The 18,745-nt window shown below is 34.5% G+C and overlaps 1 protein-coding gene across 5 annotated transcripts in view; it reads right to left on the reverse strand.

Moving 5' to 3' along the window:
* Window positions 1-18,745, reverse strand: part of LOC127841808 (ATP-dependent RNA helicase DHX58-like) — a 95,045-nt gene that overhangs the window by 38,380 nt on the left and 37,920 nt on the right. For 4 of the 5 annotated variants that reach the window (XR_008031341.1, XM_052370893.1, XM_052370890.1 and 1 more), the window contains one exon: window positions 409-534. The exons of the other annotated variant lie outside the window; for it this stretch is intronic. Coding sequence is in view for 3 of the 4 variants with exons in the window: in XM_052370893.1 (XP_052226853.1) it covers window positions 409-534 (126 nt within the window). In the remaining variant the exon portion in view is untranslated. The remainder of the gene's footprint in view (window positions 1-408; window positions 535-18,745) is intronic. 5 annotated transcript variants of the gene reach the window in all.

The following is an 18,745-nucleotide window of genomic DNA, read 5'->3' on the forward strand; positions in this document are numbered from 1 at the left end:
GCTATGATTTGAATTCTGGCCAGATATTGTCAAGATAATGACTCCGGGAAATTTAAATCAAGTTTTAGCCACAGCTGTGGCCTTTTTAGTGGTAATTATGTCAATTTTGAAAACGCATGATGCAAGAAAAACGACAACGGATATAGACGAACCACATAAGGTTACCCTTAGCTGATTCATTTGCATAGCACGTTGACGCCTGAATAAAAGAGAACCGCCAATTTAAACATAATTGTTTAACTATCGCGACCTTACAACATTACCACATAATATATTTCGGATTAATACTACAATAAAGCTCCAACAATGTCATCCATTTTTTATATCAGATCAATGCCATATTTTCGGATTTTCAGGGTCAAATTAAAGTGAAGAAAAACTTGATTTAGCGTTAAATTTACCACTTACCCTTACACGCCTTTTTACATAATTTCCACTGTTCGTCCGTAGATGTGTTTTTCATCACAAGAAGTACATTAGCGTGTATATGGTTCGCATCGTCGTAGTATGAACGAAGTTTTTTTATTTGGGGTCCTGAAACGATGACACTGAGATGAAACATGTGTTAATATGTATAACCTTTTTCTTCTTCGTTTTTGTGATTGTTTAATAACAATTAGAATGTGATGTTGGTATTTAAATCCTTCATATGATTTATCCAGGTAATACATGTTGGGTATTTGTTACTATCGGGGTATTACGGTGAAAATTTTCTTAGCCTAGTATTTGGAAGAATTTGTCTCGAATTTAACTTGGCCTGGATATTTAAGGTTAGATAAAAAAAATATTTTCTATAGTTGTAACCAGCTAAAAGTGGACGACGCTCATCGAAAAGCGAATAGCGGCGGATGCAAGACATAGGATGATCACAAAAACACACATTGAGCTCTTTGGAGCTTACAATACACAGATTCATGGCGTCCATGTTTTTTACGGAACAGAACAATTTTTGAACTGGGTTGTTACAGCATTTAGACAAAGCGTCTGATCCCGTTCCACAATGATTGTACAAAAGCTAAGACTTTTAGCGTGTTCACAAGCTATATTTTGTTATTCTATCTTGTAGCCTAGTTGTTGACCACTAGTGTTAAATTGTCGAACACAACTGAGATAACAAGAGACAAAAGGTTCAGATTAGGTTTCATAAATATTGGGCAGCACATTAGGTCCATAGATTGTCATTTGTAAATGTTAACGACGGTCGGAAGCCGAAATACCGCAAAAGGTGATCACAATAGCGTACCATGATATCGTTGTGCTCATGTGAGCTAAAACTGTGTCTCGGTTTACAAACATAGATAAAATATGTAAGTGATTGTTGACGGCAAAAAGCGGACAACGAAGATTCAGCGGTCGCGCAAGATCAACCGGAAGTTCACTCTAAAATCAAATTATTTGACATTAACGAAGCTCGCCTGTTGAGGAAAAAACTTAAAATGGAAGAAAGGGGAAGGAAAATCAATAATTATGACCTTGCGCCAGTGGAAGTCAATTCCGGCGGGAGCGAACAAGGAGAAGATGTGGAAGTGAGAAATTACAGTTTGAACGAACATGTGAATATGAAGAAGAAATTGTCAACTTCTAAAAAGGAACCGTTTGAGATTATAGAATCTAACGGAGGAACAAAACTCGTACTAAACACAGGTACTTATGAACTGTTAAAATTTGCTAGCAAAAAGTATTTTTCAGACAATTAACTTAATTATAAGTACTTATGTAAACCAGCAAATGACAGAAAATCAAATGAAGTGGAGCTTCGTTATAAAGTCGCAGATGAGAAGAACCACTTGTACACGTTTAACATGAACCACACAACTTCCTCGTGCTTGATCAATGGTAGAAACGTGACTCTCTTCTTTGACATAGACCTTCCAAACATTCTCCAAATAATGGAAACTGACATTCAGACAAATAATTATTCGATAAGTGAAATCAATGAATACATGAAACAGCGAATACTGTCATACTTGGAGCGTAAAAATCCCGAGCGCCCATCACCGAAAATGTCTGTAACGCATGGTGTTGATGAACCTCACACGCTTCTAGACAGTAATATAAAACAGGACTCCCGAAAAGAAGAGAATGATAAAGCGGACACAAATATCGAGATAGAGACAGAAGCGGAAGATGAATTGACTGAACATTCCGAGACTAATTTAGAAGCAGAAAGCGAGGCTAGTTTTCATATTAATTGTGCCACCCAAATAGACTCGGTAGAAAATGCCATTCTTAAGGAAATGAAATAGGTGAATGAAGTTCTGTTAGCAACTAAATACCAATTGAACAATTTTCAACAGGAGACTTCATTGCAACTTTCGCAATTAAGAGATGAAATCGCAAGTGTTAAAAATACAATCTCGTTAGCTAATCAGCAATCAACAGATAAAGTACAAACAGTTAGTCAGAGTACGGATAAACTCAGTAAAGACATGAAACAAGCCAACGACGCACTTCACAGGAAATTACAATCAGTGCATGACAATATAAAGAAGATGATCCCATCGACAGCGAATTTGGCAGAACAGTCGGCACAAACTGAACGCAATGAAAGAGCTACAACGGAAACACCTCAATCACAAAAAGTAAAAATAACGGAAGCGGACATGATACAAAAGAGAGAGAACAGTCTTCAACTGAGCAAAAACTTGAAGTGAATACTGATAGTGTGGACACGGCAGATAGATCAAAGAATACTTTGAAAACTCTAATAATAGGTGACTCAATTATAAGTGGTATTAACAGGCGTGGATTAAATGAAAATACACACATTAAAACTCTACCAGGGCGGAAAATTAAAGACATTCGTTTGACACTGGATTCATGGGACATGACAAAATACGAAAATGTGATAATATATATTTGTGGTAATGACATGGAGGAAGGAGGCGACGCAAGAAAAGCATACCGTGAAATAAAGCAACTGCTACATGAACTAAATGGACATAAATGCACTGTATACTTGTGCACAGTTGCCCCAAGACGAGATGCAGATGTAGTTCCACTGAATGATATAATTAAACAAATATGCGACGAAACAGATGCTAAATATATTGAACTGTATACATCCTTTATTTATGGAAATGGTAACATGGCAAAACATTTGTATGGCAGCGATTGGATACATCTGCAAGCTAAAGGCTGCAATACGCTAGTGGCTAACATAAACAAAGCCGTGCACATCATTAAACAGAAGACGAGTGGACAACAAGATCAACAAGCGAATCGTAGCGTAACCCCTCACTATACTCAATCTGGAAGTAATGGATACGCTAATTATGCTCCTGATCGATGCAGACAAACGGCGATTTACGTAATTATCAGTTGAAAACCGGAAGTTATGGCTACAAAAAGTATGCACCAGGACGTGGCTCGATGAATCGCTTTTCACGTGACGGAAGAGGCAGTTTTCACACACAAACCGGCAGTTTCGGCTACGGAGATCATGCACCAGGTTATGGCTTGAGAAATAACGACTCACGTGACGGGCGACATGGCTATCAGACGCAAACAGGAAGTAACGGTTTCCGAAGTTACGCATCTGATCGAGGCTCAAGGAATGGCGGTTCACGTGACGGAAGGGATGGCAAGAAGCATAATCTATCTAGATATTAAAACAGTAGTAATTATGGACAACAACAAAGACATTGTGATTACTGTCATTACAATAATCACTACACTAGTGAATGCAGACGATTGAGTTCGGCTCAGTAGGAACGCGTAGACAGACACAAACATGTACTGATACACAACAAATTTAAAGAACTTGACAAGGTTTGTGAAAATTGTAATTTTAAGATATGTATATGTAATGAATCCGAAATAGTGCTTAAATATGGTGATATAGACAACAAATTTAAAGAACTTAACAAGGTTTGTGAAAATTGTAATTTTAAGATTTGTATATGTAATGAATCCGAAATAGTGCTAAAATATGGTGATATAGACCGTGTCTTTGATGCCAGTATTAAAGTTTCTGATTACTCATAACGCTGTCGTAATGTCATGCAATAATAATGATGTTTAAATCTCAATCCCTATTGCAACTGAAAGATTAAATTTCTGCGCAGATAAAGATAATTCAGCAGCGTCTACCTTAGAATTTTCAAAAAAGGGACTTCATATCGTAAGTTTAAATATTCAACACTTTTTGCCAAAACTTGATGAAATTAAGTACGTTTTGTTGTCCGAAAAATTTAATGTGGATGTTATTGGTTTTTGCGAAACATTTTTAAACGAAAATTTGTCTGATGTAAATTTAAATATTCCGAATTTTACATACATTCGTAAAGACAGATTGAAATTTGCTTTAAAAACACAAAATCTTTTCTGTTAAATTTTATCTATCGTCTACCTAATGAGACGCAAAAATGGATAGAAAAACTTAATGCGTTACTTGTTAAGTTTGAGGGTTTAAAAGTTGAGTATCACATATTAGGTGATTTCAATTTTAAATACAATGCTGACAGCAAGTCCTATGAATGCAAAATGTGGGCAAAAACGGTATTAAAGCATGGCCTCTTGCAACTTATGAACACACCAACCTGAGTCACAGATAAATCGTCTTCAATAATTTATCATATATATACTAATCGAACTGACAGAGTAAGTACTGCTTATGTCCCACAAATATCTATAAGCGACCACTATCCGGTATGCATGACAAGGAAAATTAACTATAAAATCTCGAAACAAGGCACTCACTCGAATATTAGATATAGATGCTTTAAAAAGTGTTCAATATCTGATTTTCAATTTGATCTATCAATTTCGCAACTAAACTTAATTAAAACTGTTCACGATCCAAATATGCCCCTTCAATCTTTATATAGAATTTAAATAACGTTTTAGAAAAGCACGCCCCTTACAAGCAAAAGAGAATAAAAAGCACACATATGCCAAAATGGATAAACAAAGAAGTTATTAAAAGTATGTGCGATAGAGATCACTTCCACAAAATTAAAGACTGGGACAATTATAAACTGTCACGAAATAAAACTACGGCATTAATTCGCAAAAACAAGAAAGAATATTACAACAATGCTGTTAAAATGGTACTAGTTCGATAAATATTTGGAAAAATTGGAAAATGATATCTAATAATAATCAAAACTGCGGAGTAAATTTGCCAAAATAAAATTTTAGTGAACGGTGTGTATGTTGAGGACAAAAGTAGGATCCTAATTGCCTTAAATGAGCATTTTACAAAAATATCAAATATTGTTGATAAGCTTAAATTTCACGAAGAAAACTTTGCTTATTTGAAGTTATATCTCGACAAATCTTTAAAACAGCATGAATTTTCTATAAATTACATTACCCCTCTCGAAGTAAGTATAATAATTGGCAATTTAAATGTTAACAAGTTAATAATTAATAATTGTATTCGTACAGGAATTTTCCCCTATTTGTTAAAACAAGCGTATGTTCTACCAATATATAAAGACTCAGACAGAGAGGACTGTAATAACTATCGTCCGATTTCAATTTTGCCAACTATATCCAAAATATTCGAAAGACATCTTTCAAATGAATTGAAAAAATTCTTTCGAATAACAAATGTGTTAAATAAACATCAGTCAGGCTTTAGAGAAAATCATTCTTGCCAAACAGCACTAATTCGACTTATTGATGAGTGGCTCAAAGATGTAGATAACGGTAATTGTATTGGTTCTGTTTTTATTGACATGAAAAAAGCTTTTGATTTAGTAGATCATGAAATTCTGTTATACAAACTAAAACTTCATCACTTTCCGGATGGTGCCTTGTCCCTTTTTCATTCTTATCTTAGTCAATGACAACAATGCGTTAAACTAGGAACTAGTTTTTCTACCCCTCTTACTATTAAGAGTGGTGTCCCTCAAGGTTCTATTTTGGGCCCTCCTTGTTTCTAATTTATATAAATGATATTGGGTTATTACTAAACCAATCAGACATAGACTTGTACGCTGATGACTCGACACTCCATGCTACAGGGGCCAATCCTTCAGAAATTCAAACTAACTTACAAAATGATATTTATTCCATACAAAAATGGTGCATCCTCAATAACATGATGATAAACCCTAGTAAATCAAAATGCATGCTTATTGGATCAAAACAAAAAATTAAGAATATCAACATTGATCTTAAAATAGATACTAATGCTTTTGAAAATGTCACTAGCCATAACATTTTAGGACTTTATATTGACAAACATCTGCAATGGAAAGCACACATTGATAAAACATGCTCTAAAATAAGCAGTAAAATAACTCTACTAAAAAGATATCAAATTATCTCACTTTTGATATGAAGAAATTATTTCATAATTCATATATTCTAACATGTTTCGATTACTGTTGTACAATCTGGGGCAACGCTAAAAAAACCAATTTTAAAAAATAAATATTTTACAAAAACGCGCTGCGAAAGTCATTCTACAAAAACCAAATAGAACACCATCCAAAGAATTTTTTTTCCAGCTTAATTGGCTCTCGTTTAATAATAGATGTAAATACCACACGGCAATCTTGATGTATAAATGTTTCAACAATCAGACTCCAGAATATTTAAATAATATTATAACTTTTTCTCAAAATCAAAAATATAACTTAAGATCTGCCACCCATAGCGATATTGTTAATACCAAAGCAAATACAGGTTATAAGAAACGAGCTTTTTCATACCATAGCATGGATATTTGGAACAGTATACCGATTGGAATAAGAATGGCATGCTCTATCTCTGCTTTTAAAAGGCAATATAAAGCACATTTATTTTCTAATTAATAATATGTCATATGTTGTTGTTGTCTTTTTTTCTAATCAATGATATTTCATGTGTGTCTGTCTAAAACGTAAAATGTGTGTTATGTATTGGTGTAAGAAAATATTTTTTAAATGTTTTACTTGTTATGGACCTATTTGTGTATGTCAGTTTAAAAAGGCCACATTGTAAAAAAGTATTGATTCATCTGCATAATATGTATAATGCGTCATTGTCTTTATGTGTAATCTTCTGTTTATAAAGCTTTTAATATTATTATTATCAATAATATTTCATGTGTGTCTATCTATGTGTGTTATGTATGGGTGTAAGAAAATATAGTTTGAATGTTATACTTATTATAGACCTATTTGTGTATTTTATTTTAAGAAGGCCACATTGTAAAAAAGTATTGATTCATTTGCATAATATGTATAATGTGTCATTGTCTTTATGTGTAACCTTCTGTAAATAAAGCTTTTATTATTATTGTTATTATTATTATTCCGGGCAGATTTTGTACAGACTCCGTACAGAATTTGCATAAATTTTTCGTACAGGTGAAACTCTTCTATTCTATGAATGGAGTAATGCATTACATGTGTTTTTTCATGATTTATACGGTATTGTTAATTATCTGAATATGCTTTTACGCTGTATTATCATAGATAAACATGTATTAATAAAAAAACTTAAAAACTTATATATATTGTTTTAAGTTTTCATTTTAAAAATCTGTTACACAAGTAGTTTACCGAAGATTAAAATTTATTAAAAAAAAAACAACTTAAAACATCTTCCATGAAACCACAAGGCCTAGAACTCATAAATATATTTGGCATGAAATATCGTCTAGTGGAACTCTACAAATAAGGGATCTGGGGCGAAAAATAGCCCTGCGCTGCGGACAAATGTATTTTCCCTTTATGTTTATAGTAAAAAAAAACTTCAAAAATCTTCTTCTCTTAAACCATAGCGCACAGAGCTTTGATAGTTGGCATGATAGATTGTCTAGTGGGCCTTTCAAAGATTTTTAAATTTACGTACCTGGCGCCAAAATTAGTCCGCCCTGAGGCCGAATGTGTTCTCCCTATATGAATATATAACAATCTTCAAAAATCTTTTTCTCTAAAACATAAGGCGCAGAGCTTAGATATTTGGCATGAAACATAGTCTAGTGGGCTTCTACAAAGATTTACTAAATTATGGACCAATTGCCAAAATTAGCCCCGCCCTGGGGCGGAATGTATTTTCCCTATATGTATATAGTAAAAACGGCAAAAATTGTCTTTTCTTTAACTACAAGGCCTCGAGCATTAATATTTTGCATGCATAGATTCTGCAAATGTCTTTATAAAAAATGTATGTATATAGTTATAACTTCAAAAACCTTCTTCTCCGAAGCCACAAGGCATAGATAATTCATTTAATGATCCTGACTAGAAATGAGTCCCAACTTCAGGCAGTAAAATATTGTGGCATCTTTATTTCAGGATGTCATACATGTATGCGTTGCTTTTGTTTGACTGTGATGGTACTACGGCTGTTGTCAAAAGACGTCAACTGCCAGAGAATGCAGCCATTGGCCAACAATTTGAGCTGAAAGCAAGTGGAAATCACCTATGTGAAATCCTAAATCTTGCCGGTAACTACGGACTTTAATTTGGCATCAACACGTTTTATGAATGCAATATTAATAAAATGTTTTCATAATGATACACAGATTAGACCCAGGTCCCTATCTCAGTGTCACACTTAGCTTATAAAGATCATATTTTAAGGTCAGAGTAAAATGATAATGTGATTATCATTATGTATAACCATTGAATAATGCATGTAGTGGTAATATATTAATGTTTAAACCGACACGAAACATACATAGGTTCAACAGGATAACTGGAATAAAATGAGTTGCTTTTTGTACACATTATTTTCAATTTTATGAAGCAGGATGATTATGTGAGTGCATACATTAGGTGAAAGATGGCAGCTAATAAATGTTTGTGATTCACCAACCATTGCAGATAATTTATGTGATTACTTATTAAAAGCAAAAGAGTGTTAAATGCCATAGTTTACTTACACATTATGCTTTTTATAATATATATATATCAATGATTAAACATGTGGGACATTAATTTTATTTTGTTATTAGAGTCAAAAGGTGCCCTGAATGCTTGGTAGCGTACTTGGTCTTCATCGGAAAGGACCCAGCTCATTGATCGAAAGCGGGAAAAAGGTGCACCAATCGATATCCTTAACAGCAGGTCTAGAGTCATGTCTCCTTAATTGATTGAAATTGAGTATTGTGTCTGTCTGGTGTATGACATTTATTGACATTCAAATGAAATAAGAAATAATCGACGTGTAAGAGTTGGTTATGGCGGTAATAACCAACGGTTTGAGTTCCGATGCGTAGTAATTAAACCATGAAGGCGTAGCCCGAGTGGTTTGATAACAAGCATCGGTACGACATACACCAATATAAAATGTGGACTGAAATTGATCATTTGTCAAGTGTTGTAATTGACTGCACAAAAGGAACGAACGAAAAAAGGGACGTAGGCTCCAAAGGCAGCTTCTACACCTACTCCCTCAGCACCGAAAGCAGCAACCACACCAAAAGCAACATCAACAATAGTGGTAAGTAAAAGAAGTTTCAATTCAGATGTTTTAATTGCAGTCATAATAACCCTTGTTTATATCTGTGTTTTTATATCACCATGTCCATTCTCTGTCTTCAATTTAAAGCGTGTGTTAACACTTGTGAAAGCAGAATACTTGCGCTGTCTTTATGACAATAGTCAGAACATTGGTTATATTTGCTTGTTCATCTGTCCTTCCATAACACGTTTGTTTCCGGAGCTGCTCTCAGTAACTATTTCATTTAATTTCATGAAACAATAAAAAAATGTCATCATGGCGATTCACAAATTTGTCTGGTAACTACAGAGTAAATTGATAAAAATACAATGAATGTCAAATTTTTGTTTCTTCTCCAGGGATGATTTTCCGATACATTTGCATGGAAATATATTGAAACTTAAAACAAATGTGGTCTGTTACGCTGTGGTGGTGCACACATACATTTTGTCCGGATAGCCTTGGTATCTCCAGAGAAATCCACCCTTATTTGAGATTGATTTTCGCCCGGAGCTGTTTCTCATGGTAATTCAGTAACTAGTGCATTGAAGTAAAATTAATCAGTATCATAATACTGCTGTTATGCACGACCGAATTCTGTTTGGACAGTCTTAGTATCTCGAGAGTTATGTTCCCTTTATTAATTAAGAATACAGTTTCTCAATAGGTATTGCATTGCAGCTCAGGAAACATGTAATATTATTCTACAATGGTGCACAAACAGCTTGTTAAATCAAGTTATACCCCATAGCCGATTGCAATTTTATAGAATTTTGTATGCCCATAGCTGTTTCTCAGTCACTATCGGAAGTATAAAGGGAAAATTGATAAAAAACTATTTACAAAAATGTTTGAAAAAACAAAACGAAGTAGAGATTGAGCTCCTGACTGAGGGGTGATAAGAGGAAATAACGTGAGACAGCGCCTTAACCAACTGATTTTTCTTTTTACAGATTAGTTGACTTGATTACAGTGACATTGATTTCAAAACCCATAAATACATTGTTCGTGAAATATACTCAGTATAAACCGCAATGATATGTTAATAGTGTAGTCTTTATTTCAGACTTTAACTCCTTGGGGCCCTTCAAAGTGACCTATTCCCTTTCAATGTTTATTATCAAATTTTGGTTGTTCTTACAAAAGATTCGTAAGAATGACTTGATCAGTTCCGAGTTGTGCCCTTTAATTGAAACTAAACGATTTATTTATTCGGCGGAAGATACCAAATCAGTTACTTGTTCAGTGTGTCTTAACCCCAACATAACCATGCATGACATTTTTGTTGTTTATGCCACCGAAGGGCGGCATATAGTTTTTGAACTTGCCGTTAGTCCGTCTGTCTGTCCGTCCGTCAGTCTGTCCGTCCAAAAAAACTTAAACATTGCCTAAAACTATTGCAATATTGAAGATAGCAACTTGATGTTTGACATGCATTTGTAGCTCATGGAGCTGCACATTTTGAGTGGTGAAAGGTCAAGGGCGGTCAAATATATCACTTTAAAGCTGCGCAGTAGGGGCATTGTGTTTCTGACAAATGCATCTCTAGTTGTTCCAGGGATCCAATGGGAGACACTTGAATGTTTTGCTCATGTAAGCCTGTACGATTGCCCTGGAGCAGTGCCAATGAGAGTTCAAAACTATGTTGAACACCTCAACAGTGACCAGCGGGATGTGTTCCAGGACATTCTTCAAAACGACAAGGAGCACAAAAGCACCATGACGGAGCAAGCAATGACATTTGTGACATGTGAACAAATAGCAAACTGTGTTTGTGTAAATACGATAAACAACACACTGGATGTCTTTTCAAAGAAGATTGACAAACTTGAACAATTGATTTTAAGTTTAAGTAAATCTGTCAGTAAAGTTCTAAACCAAAATGAGTTGGGGGAATCAGACATATGTGTTCATGTGTAAGACAGTCAGGGTACGGACGATGTTCAGGAATCAAATGATACGTTTGACTTAAATTGTAGTAGTATGGATGTTGGTTTTGTTGGTGCGGATAGTTATTCAAGTGTTTCAGTGGTAGGTAGTTTGGATGTTGGTTTTGTTGGTGCGGATAGTTATTCAATTGTTTCAGTGGAAGGGCAGTGCCCTCGTGCTCTTAGTGAGCAGGATGTAGAACTAGTTGGTGATCAGTCTGATGTTCACAACAGTGATCGGGATGTAGAAATAGTTTGTATAGGTCGGGAACGTGCGGTTGATAGTGGGGGGGGGGCTGCAGGAATAGTTGGCGGTAGTCCATCTGGTGTTGATAGTGGTAGGACAGCAGGAATAGTTGGTGGTAGTCAGTCTGATGTTAAAAGTGGTAGGGCAGCAGGAATAGTTGATGGTTGTCAGTCTGGTGTTGTTGATAGTGATTGCACAGCATGAAAAGTTTGTGGTAGTAAGTCTGGTGTTGATAGTGGTAGGGCAGCAGAAATAGTTGGTGGTAGTCAGTCTGGTGTTGTTGATAGTGGTAGGGCAGCAGAAATAGTTGGTGGTAGTCAGTCTGGTGATGTTGATAGTGGTAGGACAGCAGGCATAGTTGGTGGTAGACAGCCTGGTGTTGTTGATAGTTGTAGGGCAGCAGGAATAATTGGTGTTAGTCAGTCTGGTGTTGTTGATAGTGGTAGGACAGCAAGAATAGTTGGTGGTGGTCAGTCTGGTGTTAATAATGGTAGAGCAGCAGAAATATTGGGTGGTAGTCAGTCTGGTGTTGTTGATAGTGGTAGGGCAGAAAGAATAATTTGATGGTGGTAGGTCTGCCATTGTTGATGGTTGGGAAGACATTGAAATTGTTGGTGGTGTTAGGTCTACTTTTGGTGGCAGACAGGGTTCTTGTGTCAGTGGAGGTAGTGTTGTTCCTTATTACAGTAGCAGTAACTTTGATAGGACACCTCTTGGCATTAATCGATCATTCGGCAATCGTCATTTGATGAAAGTCGGATATGCGGATGATATGAGTGCATTTCCTCCACATGCAGAAATTGTTTTACATAACGATGTTATATATGAGTTGCTCTTGGAGCACCAAAGTAGTATTTCCAAATTCTCTTGGAGCTTGGCCAAGCAGTTTGTTTTCTGAAAAAGACCTGTTTTAAGGAACGTTCAATGGGAAAGGTGGTCGCAAAGTTCTGTCGCCAAAAAGGAAACAATTAATTCTCAAGATTGTTAGCTATGCTTTTCCATGAATCTCAGGCATTTTTGGTTATGTTGCGGCCGCAATAAATAGTGGAATTAGAAACAGAAGAAATTACAAAAAGAAATTACCATAATTCAAAGAATCGCCCACAAGTTTGATACTTTAACATTTATGTGTTTCGAAGTTTAGATAAAGACTGATTAAGGTAAATATACAAAACAAGAGGGCAATGATGGCCCTGAATCGCTCACCTGCCTAACCAAATACAATACCCAGATTTCATCAAGATAAACATTCTGACCATATTTCATTAAGATTGGATGAAAACTGTGACCTCTATTGTCTACACAAGGTTTTTCTAATATTTGACCTATTGACCTAGTTATTGACCCGTGGTGACCCAAATACAATCCCAACCCAGATTTCTTCAAGATAAACATTCTGATCAAATTTTATTAAGATTGTATAAAAACTGTGACCTCTATTGCCTACACAAGGTTTTTCTATTGTTTGACCTAGTGACCTATTTTTTGACCCCAGATGACCCAAATACAATCCCAACCCAGATTTCTTCAAGACAAACATTCTGACCAAATTTCATAAAGTTGGATGAAAACTGTGGCCTCCATTGTCTACACAAGGTTTTTCTATTATTTGACCTAGTGACCTGGTTTTTGACCCAAGATGACCCAAATACAATCCCAACCCAGATTTTATCAAGATAAACATTCTGACCAAATTTCATAAAGATTGGGTGAACACTGCGACCTCTATTGTCTATACAAGGTTTTTCTATTATTTGACCTAGTGACCTAGTTTTTGACCTAGTGACCTAGTTTTTGACCACAGATGACCCAAATACAATCCCAACCCAGTTTTTATCAAGATAAACATTCTGACCAAATTTCATAAAGATTGGATGAAAACTGTGACCTTTACTGTCTACACAAACAAATTGTTGACGGTTTTTCTATTATTTGACCTAGTGACCTAGTTTTTGACCTCCGATGACCCAAATACAATCCCAACCCATATTTCATCAAGATAAACATTCTGACCACATTTCATAAAGATTGGATGAACACTGCGACTTCTATTGTCTACACAAGGTTTTTCTATTATTTGACCTAGTTTTTGATCTAGTGACCTAGTTTTTGACCCCAGATGACCCAAATACAATCCCAAACCAGATTTCATCGAGATAAAGATTTTGACCAAATTTCATAAAGATTGGATGAAAACTACGACCTCTATTGTCTATACAAGGTTTTTCTATTATTCGACCTAGTTTTTACCTAGTGACCTAGTGCTTGACCCCAGATGACCCAAATACAATCCCAGCAAAATTGCATCAAGATAAACATTCTGACATAATTTCATAAAGTTTGGATGAAAACTGTGACCTCTATTGTCCACACAAAGTTTTTCTATTATTTGACCTAGTTTTTGACCTAGTGAACTAGTTTTTGACCTTAGATGACCCAAATACAATTCCAACCCAGATATCATCAAGATAAACATTCTGACCAAATTTGATAAAAATTGGAAGAAAACTGCGACCTCTATAGTCTACACAAGGTTTTTCAAATATTTGACCTAGTTTTTAACCTAGTGACCTAATACAATCCCAACCCAGATTTCATCAAGATAAACATTCTGACCAAATTTCATAAAGATTGGATGAAAACTGTGACCTCTACTGTCTACACAAGCAAATTGTTGACGGACGCACACACGCATACACGCACACACGCACGCATGCACATACGGACGCCGGACATCACACGGTCACATAAGCTCACCATGTAAGTTCGTGACAAGTGAGCTAAAAAGGCCACAGTTCAAGTGAAACTTTGTCTAATACAAGTTCCTTTCAGATAGTAATTTTGTGAGACTTGTTTTATTTTAATTCATTAATAAAATGTTAGCCAATGCATGTGATGCATATTTATTCATACTGTTAATGTGATCTGAAAAATGTGCAAGTAACATTGTTCACAACAAATTCTGTATGCTGCAGTTACTCAACATGGTTCATGTATGCAACAGTATTTCATTTATAATTTTGTTATATGCATAGTGTGCGTTTCTTTGTTAATATGTTGTTGTATGTATTATAAATAAACGTAAAATTTCATATATGTTTGTATTTTACTCTATAAATGCGATCAGCTAAGCGATTTTTGTCTAAATGATATAGCTTGTACAGTTTGTTAATATATTTTTCATGACTGTTCATACATATATCATGTTTTATTAAAAATAAAACCCCTAAAGGGTTACTATAAAAAAATAATTTACTACTGTTAAACAACATGCAAATACATGCACAAATACACTAGGTTTTATGATTTAATTTGGATGAAAAATATATTGACTAGTAACAAATCTAAAGAACCGATGTAAAAGTTGCAATACATGCTGTACCAGCTATACTGATGTATAATCCATTTCAAGATAAACTATTATTCGTCATACGAAGTACTTTAGTTTGTTTGAAATTTCAAAAGAATTTGAATTTCAAAATAACAATACATGTACAAATACCAGAAAATCTATAAAATACAAAATATATCGTTCTGACAGGCAAGTTTATGTGCATGGGGAATATTTTGTATGAAACCATGAAAAATGTAATGCTTCGATATTTAATGTTTGGGTATAAACACAGACAGTTGACCAGAAGTAGGCAATTACGTATACCAGATTGATCAGTTACTCAGGACCTTTTATGTCTAATATACATGCTGTCCATTGCATTTTGGAAAAATATAAACTACAAACAATTGTGTTTATAGGTAGTTTGTGAAAATCATTGTGAAATGTTCTCTAACAAACAAATAGCATTTATGAAAGATCGTTTCCCGATTACTTGTAAAAATAAAACTGTAACTTGTGATTAAATCTGCAAAAGAGTAATGGTTTAGTTAATGGCTATTTAGTCGAAACCCTTCAAGGTAATTTATGACCTGGAGTTTCCACACACCTTTTTGAAACATATGTATGATAATAATAACAGGTTTGATAATTAACATGTTTTATTTAAAAAGTAAATTTAATCCAGTTGCACCGTTTATTAGACCACCACTATAACAAATCAAAAGAAATAGACCATTAACTATGTACGCATATTAATAACGGTAAACTGTTACATGTTAATATTTTCAACTGTCTAATTGCATTAAAAAACCACCAATACGTTTTTATAATGTATATAACAAATAATAGAATGTTTACATTGTGCGATGCACATGGAAATTCCAAATAAATTCGAAGTATAAATGTTTCCAGAGGATGACACATGCCAACGGTGGTGTTATGACATTTGAAATAGGTACCTGGGTCTTACTTTGACCAGCTGTCTTTATGTGATTCACATGTTTGTACCACTTGCCACACTGTGCTTTAAATATGTGCCTTGTGAATTTAAAATCTAGCAATAAATGACAAAGATATGGACTGGACACGTCAATCAATGCACAATCTTGAAATACGACCTTGAAAGACTAAATTTGATATTGACGTTTGAGAAATCAGATAAGGACCTGGGGGGGGGGGCGTTTCATTAAAAGTCATTCAACAACTTTAGAATACGATACCTTTAAAAAACATTATTGCAAAACACCAAAGCATATAATTAATAATTTCGAGTAAATCTATTCATTATTGTATTATCCACGGCTTATATCTTACGTAGATATTTATCAAAAGCTTGTAAAGTTACCAAATTTAGTCGTAAACTAAGGTTGTCGTACAGCCTTTGATGCAGGGTCTAGCGCAACACTCTTACTTTGCTATACAATTGTTAATTTGAAGGCCATCTATTAATAACGAAGATATGACCCGGACAAGCGATGTGGACAAACGTACAGACAGTTAAAGAAATGCCTCCATTAGGGCCATTAAAACAATGTTCAGTTTTATTGAAGAAAATCCTTATCAAACAGGTACAATGCGCCTGTCATAAAGAGCGAAGTATGATGCATACTATACACAATTACCTCATTTATAATCTCTATTAGTTCTGCAGTAGATATGGACTTAAGTATTTAACATATAGACAACTAGATAAACATAAACATTCAGCTAGAATAATTCATGTTAAACATCTATATATTGATAAAACTTCATGCATTTATATATTTCCAATATGATATCATGTAAATGAGTAAATAAATATAAATTATGATATAATAATGGTCAAATATGTCAATTGCATTGTTTATAGTCTGTTTCATAATAGCATCATTTAAACTACCGCTAGTTCTTATTTTATGGGAAACACTAATTTCACCGTTGTTTACTTATTTTGACAATTTACAAATACTCTTTGAAATGACCATTAAATATAGCTGCTAGCAACACTTTAATTCTTTTTGATCGAAATTGCCGTCTATAAAACATAAATGGCATGCTGTTAAACAACCAGATAAAAATCATTGTTTACATCTAAAAACAAAAATGATACTTTTGTCTTAAAAAAGGTTGAGAGTAGGGAAAAGCAAAATGAAAAAGTAATTATCCTCGAGTGCCAAATTTTGACGCATACAAGCAGTTTGTTGAAGTTTTGTTGCTCAATATAGGGATTTATGTAATTAATTGTGTTATTTCATTTCATATTTACCTTTTATTTACACATTTTAAATTCAATTGATTGTGTTGTCAACAAAATTCGTTGAAAAACGAAATGACCCAAGTCTATGTAACGGCGGCCATATTTATTGCGAGTTCCCTTAAACGACGCATCTGATTGGTTACCTGTTTTCAATGTAAATAGCACTCCTGTGGAGACTGAATGCATAAAATATTAAATCATGATTTTTGTTCTTAAATTTGTATCACTGTTAAAGCAATATGGAACTGAAATTAATTAAATCAATTAAGGTTTTTAATTCTGGGATGCCATACTTTCTGGCAGTGGTTTTAATAGGGGTCCCTGTCAGCAACCCCTTGTCATAAGCTGTGGTTATGGAAGTAGGTGAATATAACCTGTACTTCAATTGTGGAACCTACAAATATAATTAAGTAAATGGAAAAAAGTAATAAGCATAATATGCAATTACCAACATTAATACTTGCTACATGTAGTCAAAATTGTATTTCAGCATAACCAAAAACATATCCGGACTTCAAATCAAAGTTTACGCGTACACCTTTTTCATAGTGAAAATTAATCTATTTATACGATGTTTTGGCAGTCACGTGAAATATGAATGAAATAGTGAACTTTTGCAGACGAAACCGATGCATTATCCCACGGTCTTATTTACAAAGACAATTGGGTGTAAAGTGTTCAAAAGTTTTGCATTAAGTAAAATACATAAAAGTCCATCAATTGCAAACCGATCAACCATATCTTACCTTTTTACCCTCTATTTTCCACATAACAAACAGCAATTATAGTAAATTGTGCGTAGTGTACCATGTGCTATTGTATGACGTCAACGGATATCCCTTATGTATCAAACAGAGGCAAAAAAATGGCGTCGAAATAGGGCAGCGTCCATTCGGGTCACTCAAGGACTAACAATTATCGCTTTCCAAATTATGGGCAAAGTGGGTTCGGTCTCATCCGATGCTGTCGCATGGGGAAATCCTTTCCGTCTTGACCGTATACTTGAATACTTGCATTGCATCTGTTTACTCATAAGACATTGCCACACAACCATATGCCCAGTGTGGCAACCCACACAATGCACCACGGTCTTGTAAAAAACAAACCCTTAACAAATGCAATGGTCACATTACGTTCCCCACATTTAAACCAGAATTGTAATGCAGTAAGTCTGTCCACAATATGTATGTCTCGTCTTGATTAATAAAAAAACTGACATCAGATCAATGGATCTTTAAGACTATGCAAGAGCGTAAATTTAAGCTTTAATACGTGCCAAAACACGAAAAAATGCAGAACCAACTAACTTTCTCAGAGAGTGAAAAATTACTTCGATAAGGAAGCTCATGCAATCTTAAAAGCATGGGCTGTTTCATGTTCTAGCCTTGAAGATGGTGAGTTCATATCTAACCAATTATTATTGAAAGTTATTTCAATCAATTGATCAATTTAGAGCAGTTATACACTAAGTGGTAAAAGATTTATATCAATATGTCTGCCATATACAATTTAAACAAAAAACATTCAATTTTGTTTCTTGAAATGTTTACAACCCAAGGATAAATGATTATATTCCCATTCATCGAGGAAGCATTTAAAAATCTTATGACGAG

The sequence above is a fragment of the Dreissena polymorpha genome, chromosome 8 (genome assembly GCF_020536995.1).
Source record: "Dreissena polymorpha isolate Duluth1 chromosome 8, UMN_Dpol_1.0, whole genome shotgun sequence".
Lineage (NCBI taxonomy): Eukaryota > Metazoa > Mollusca > Bivalvia > Myida > Dreissenidae > Dreissena > Dreissena polymorpha.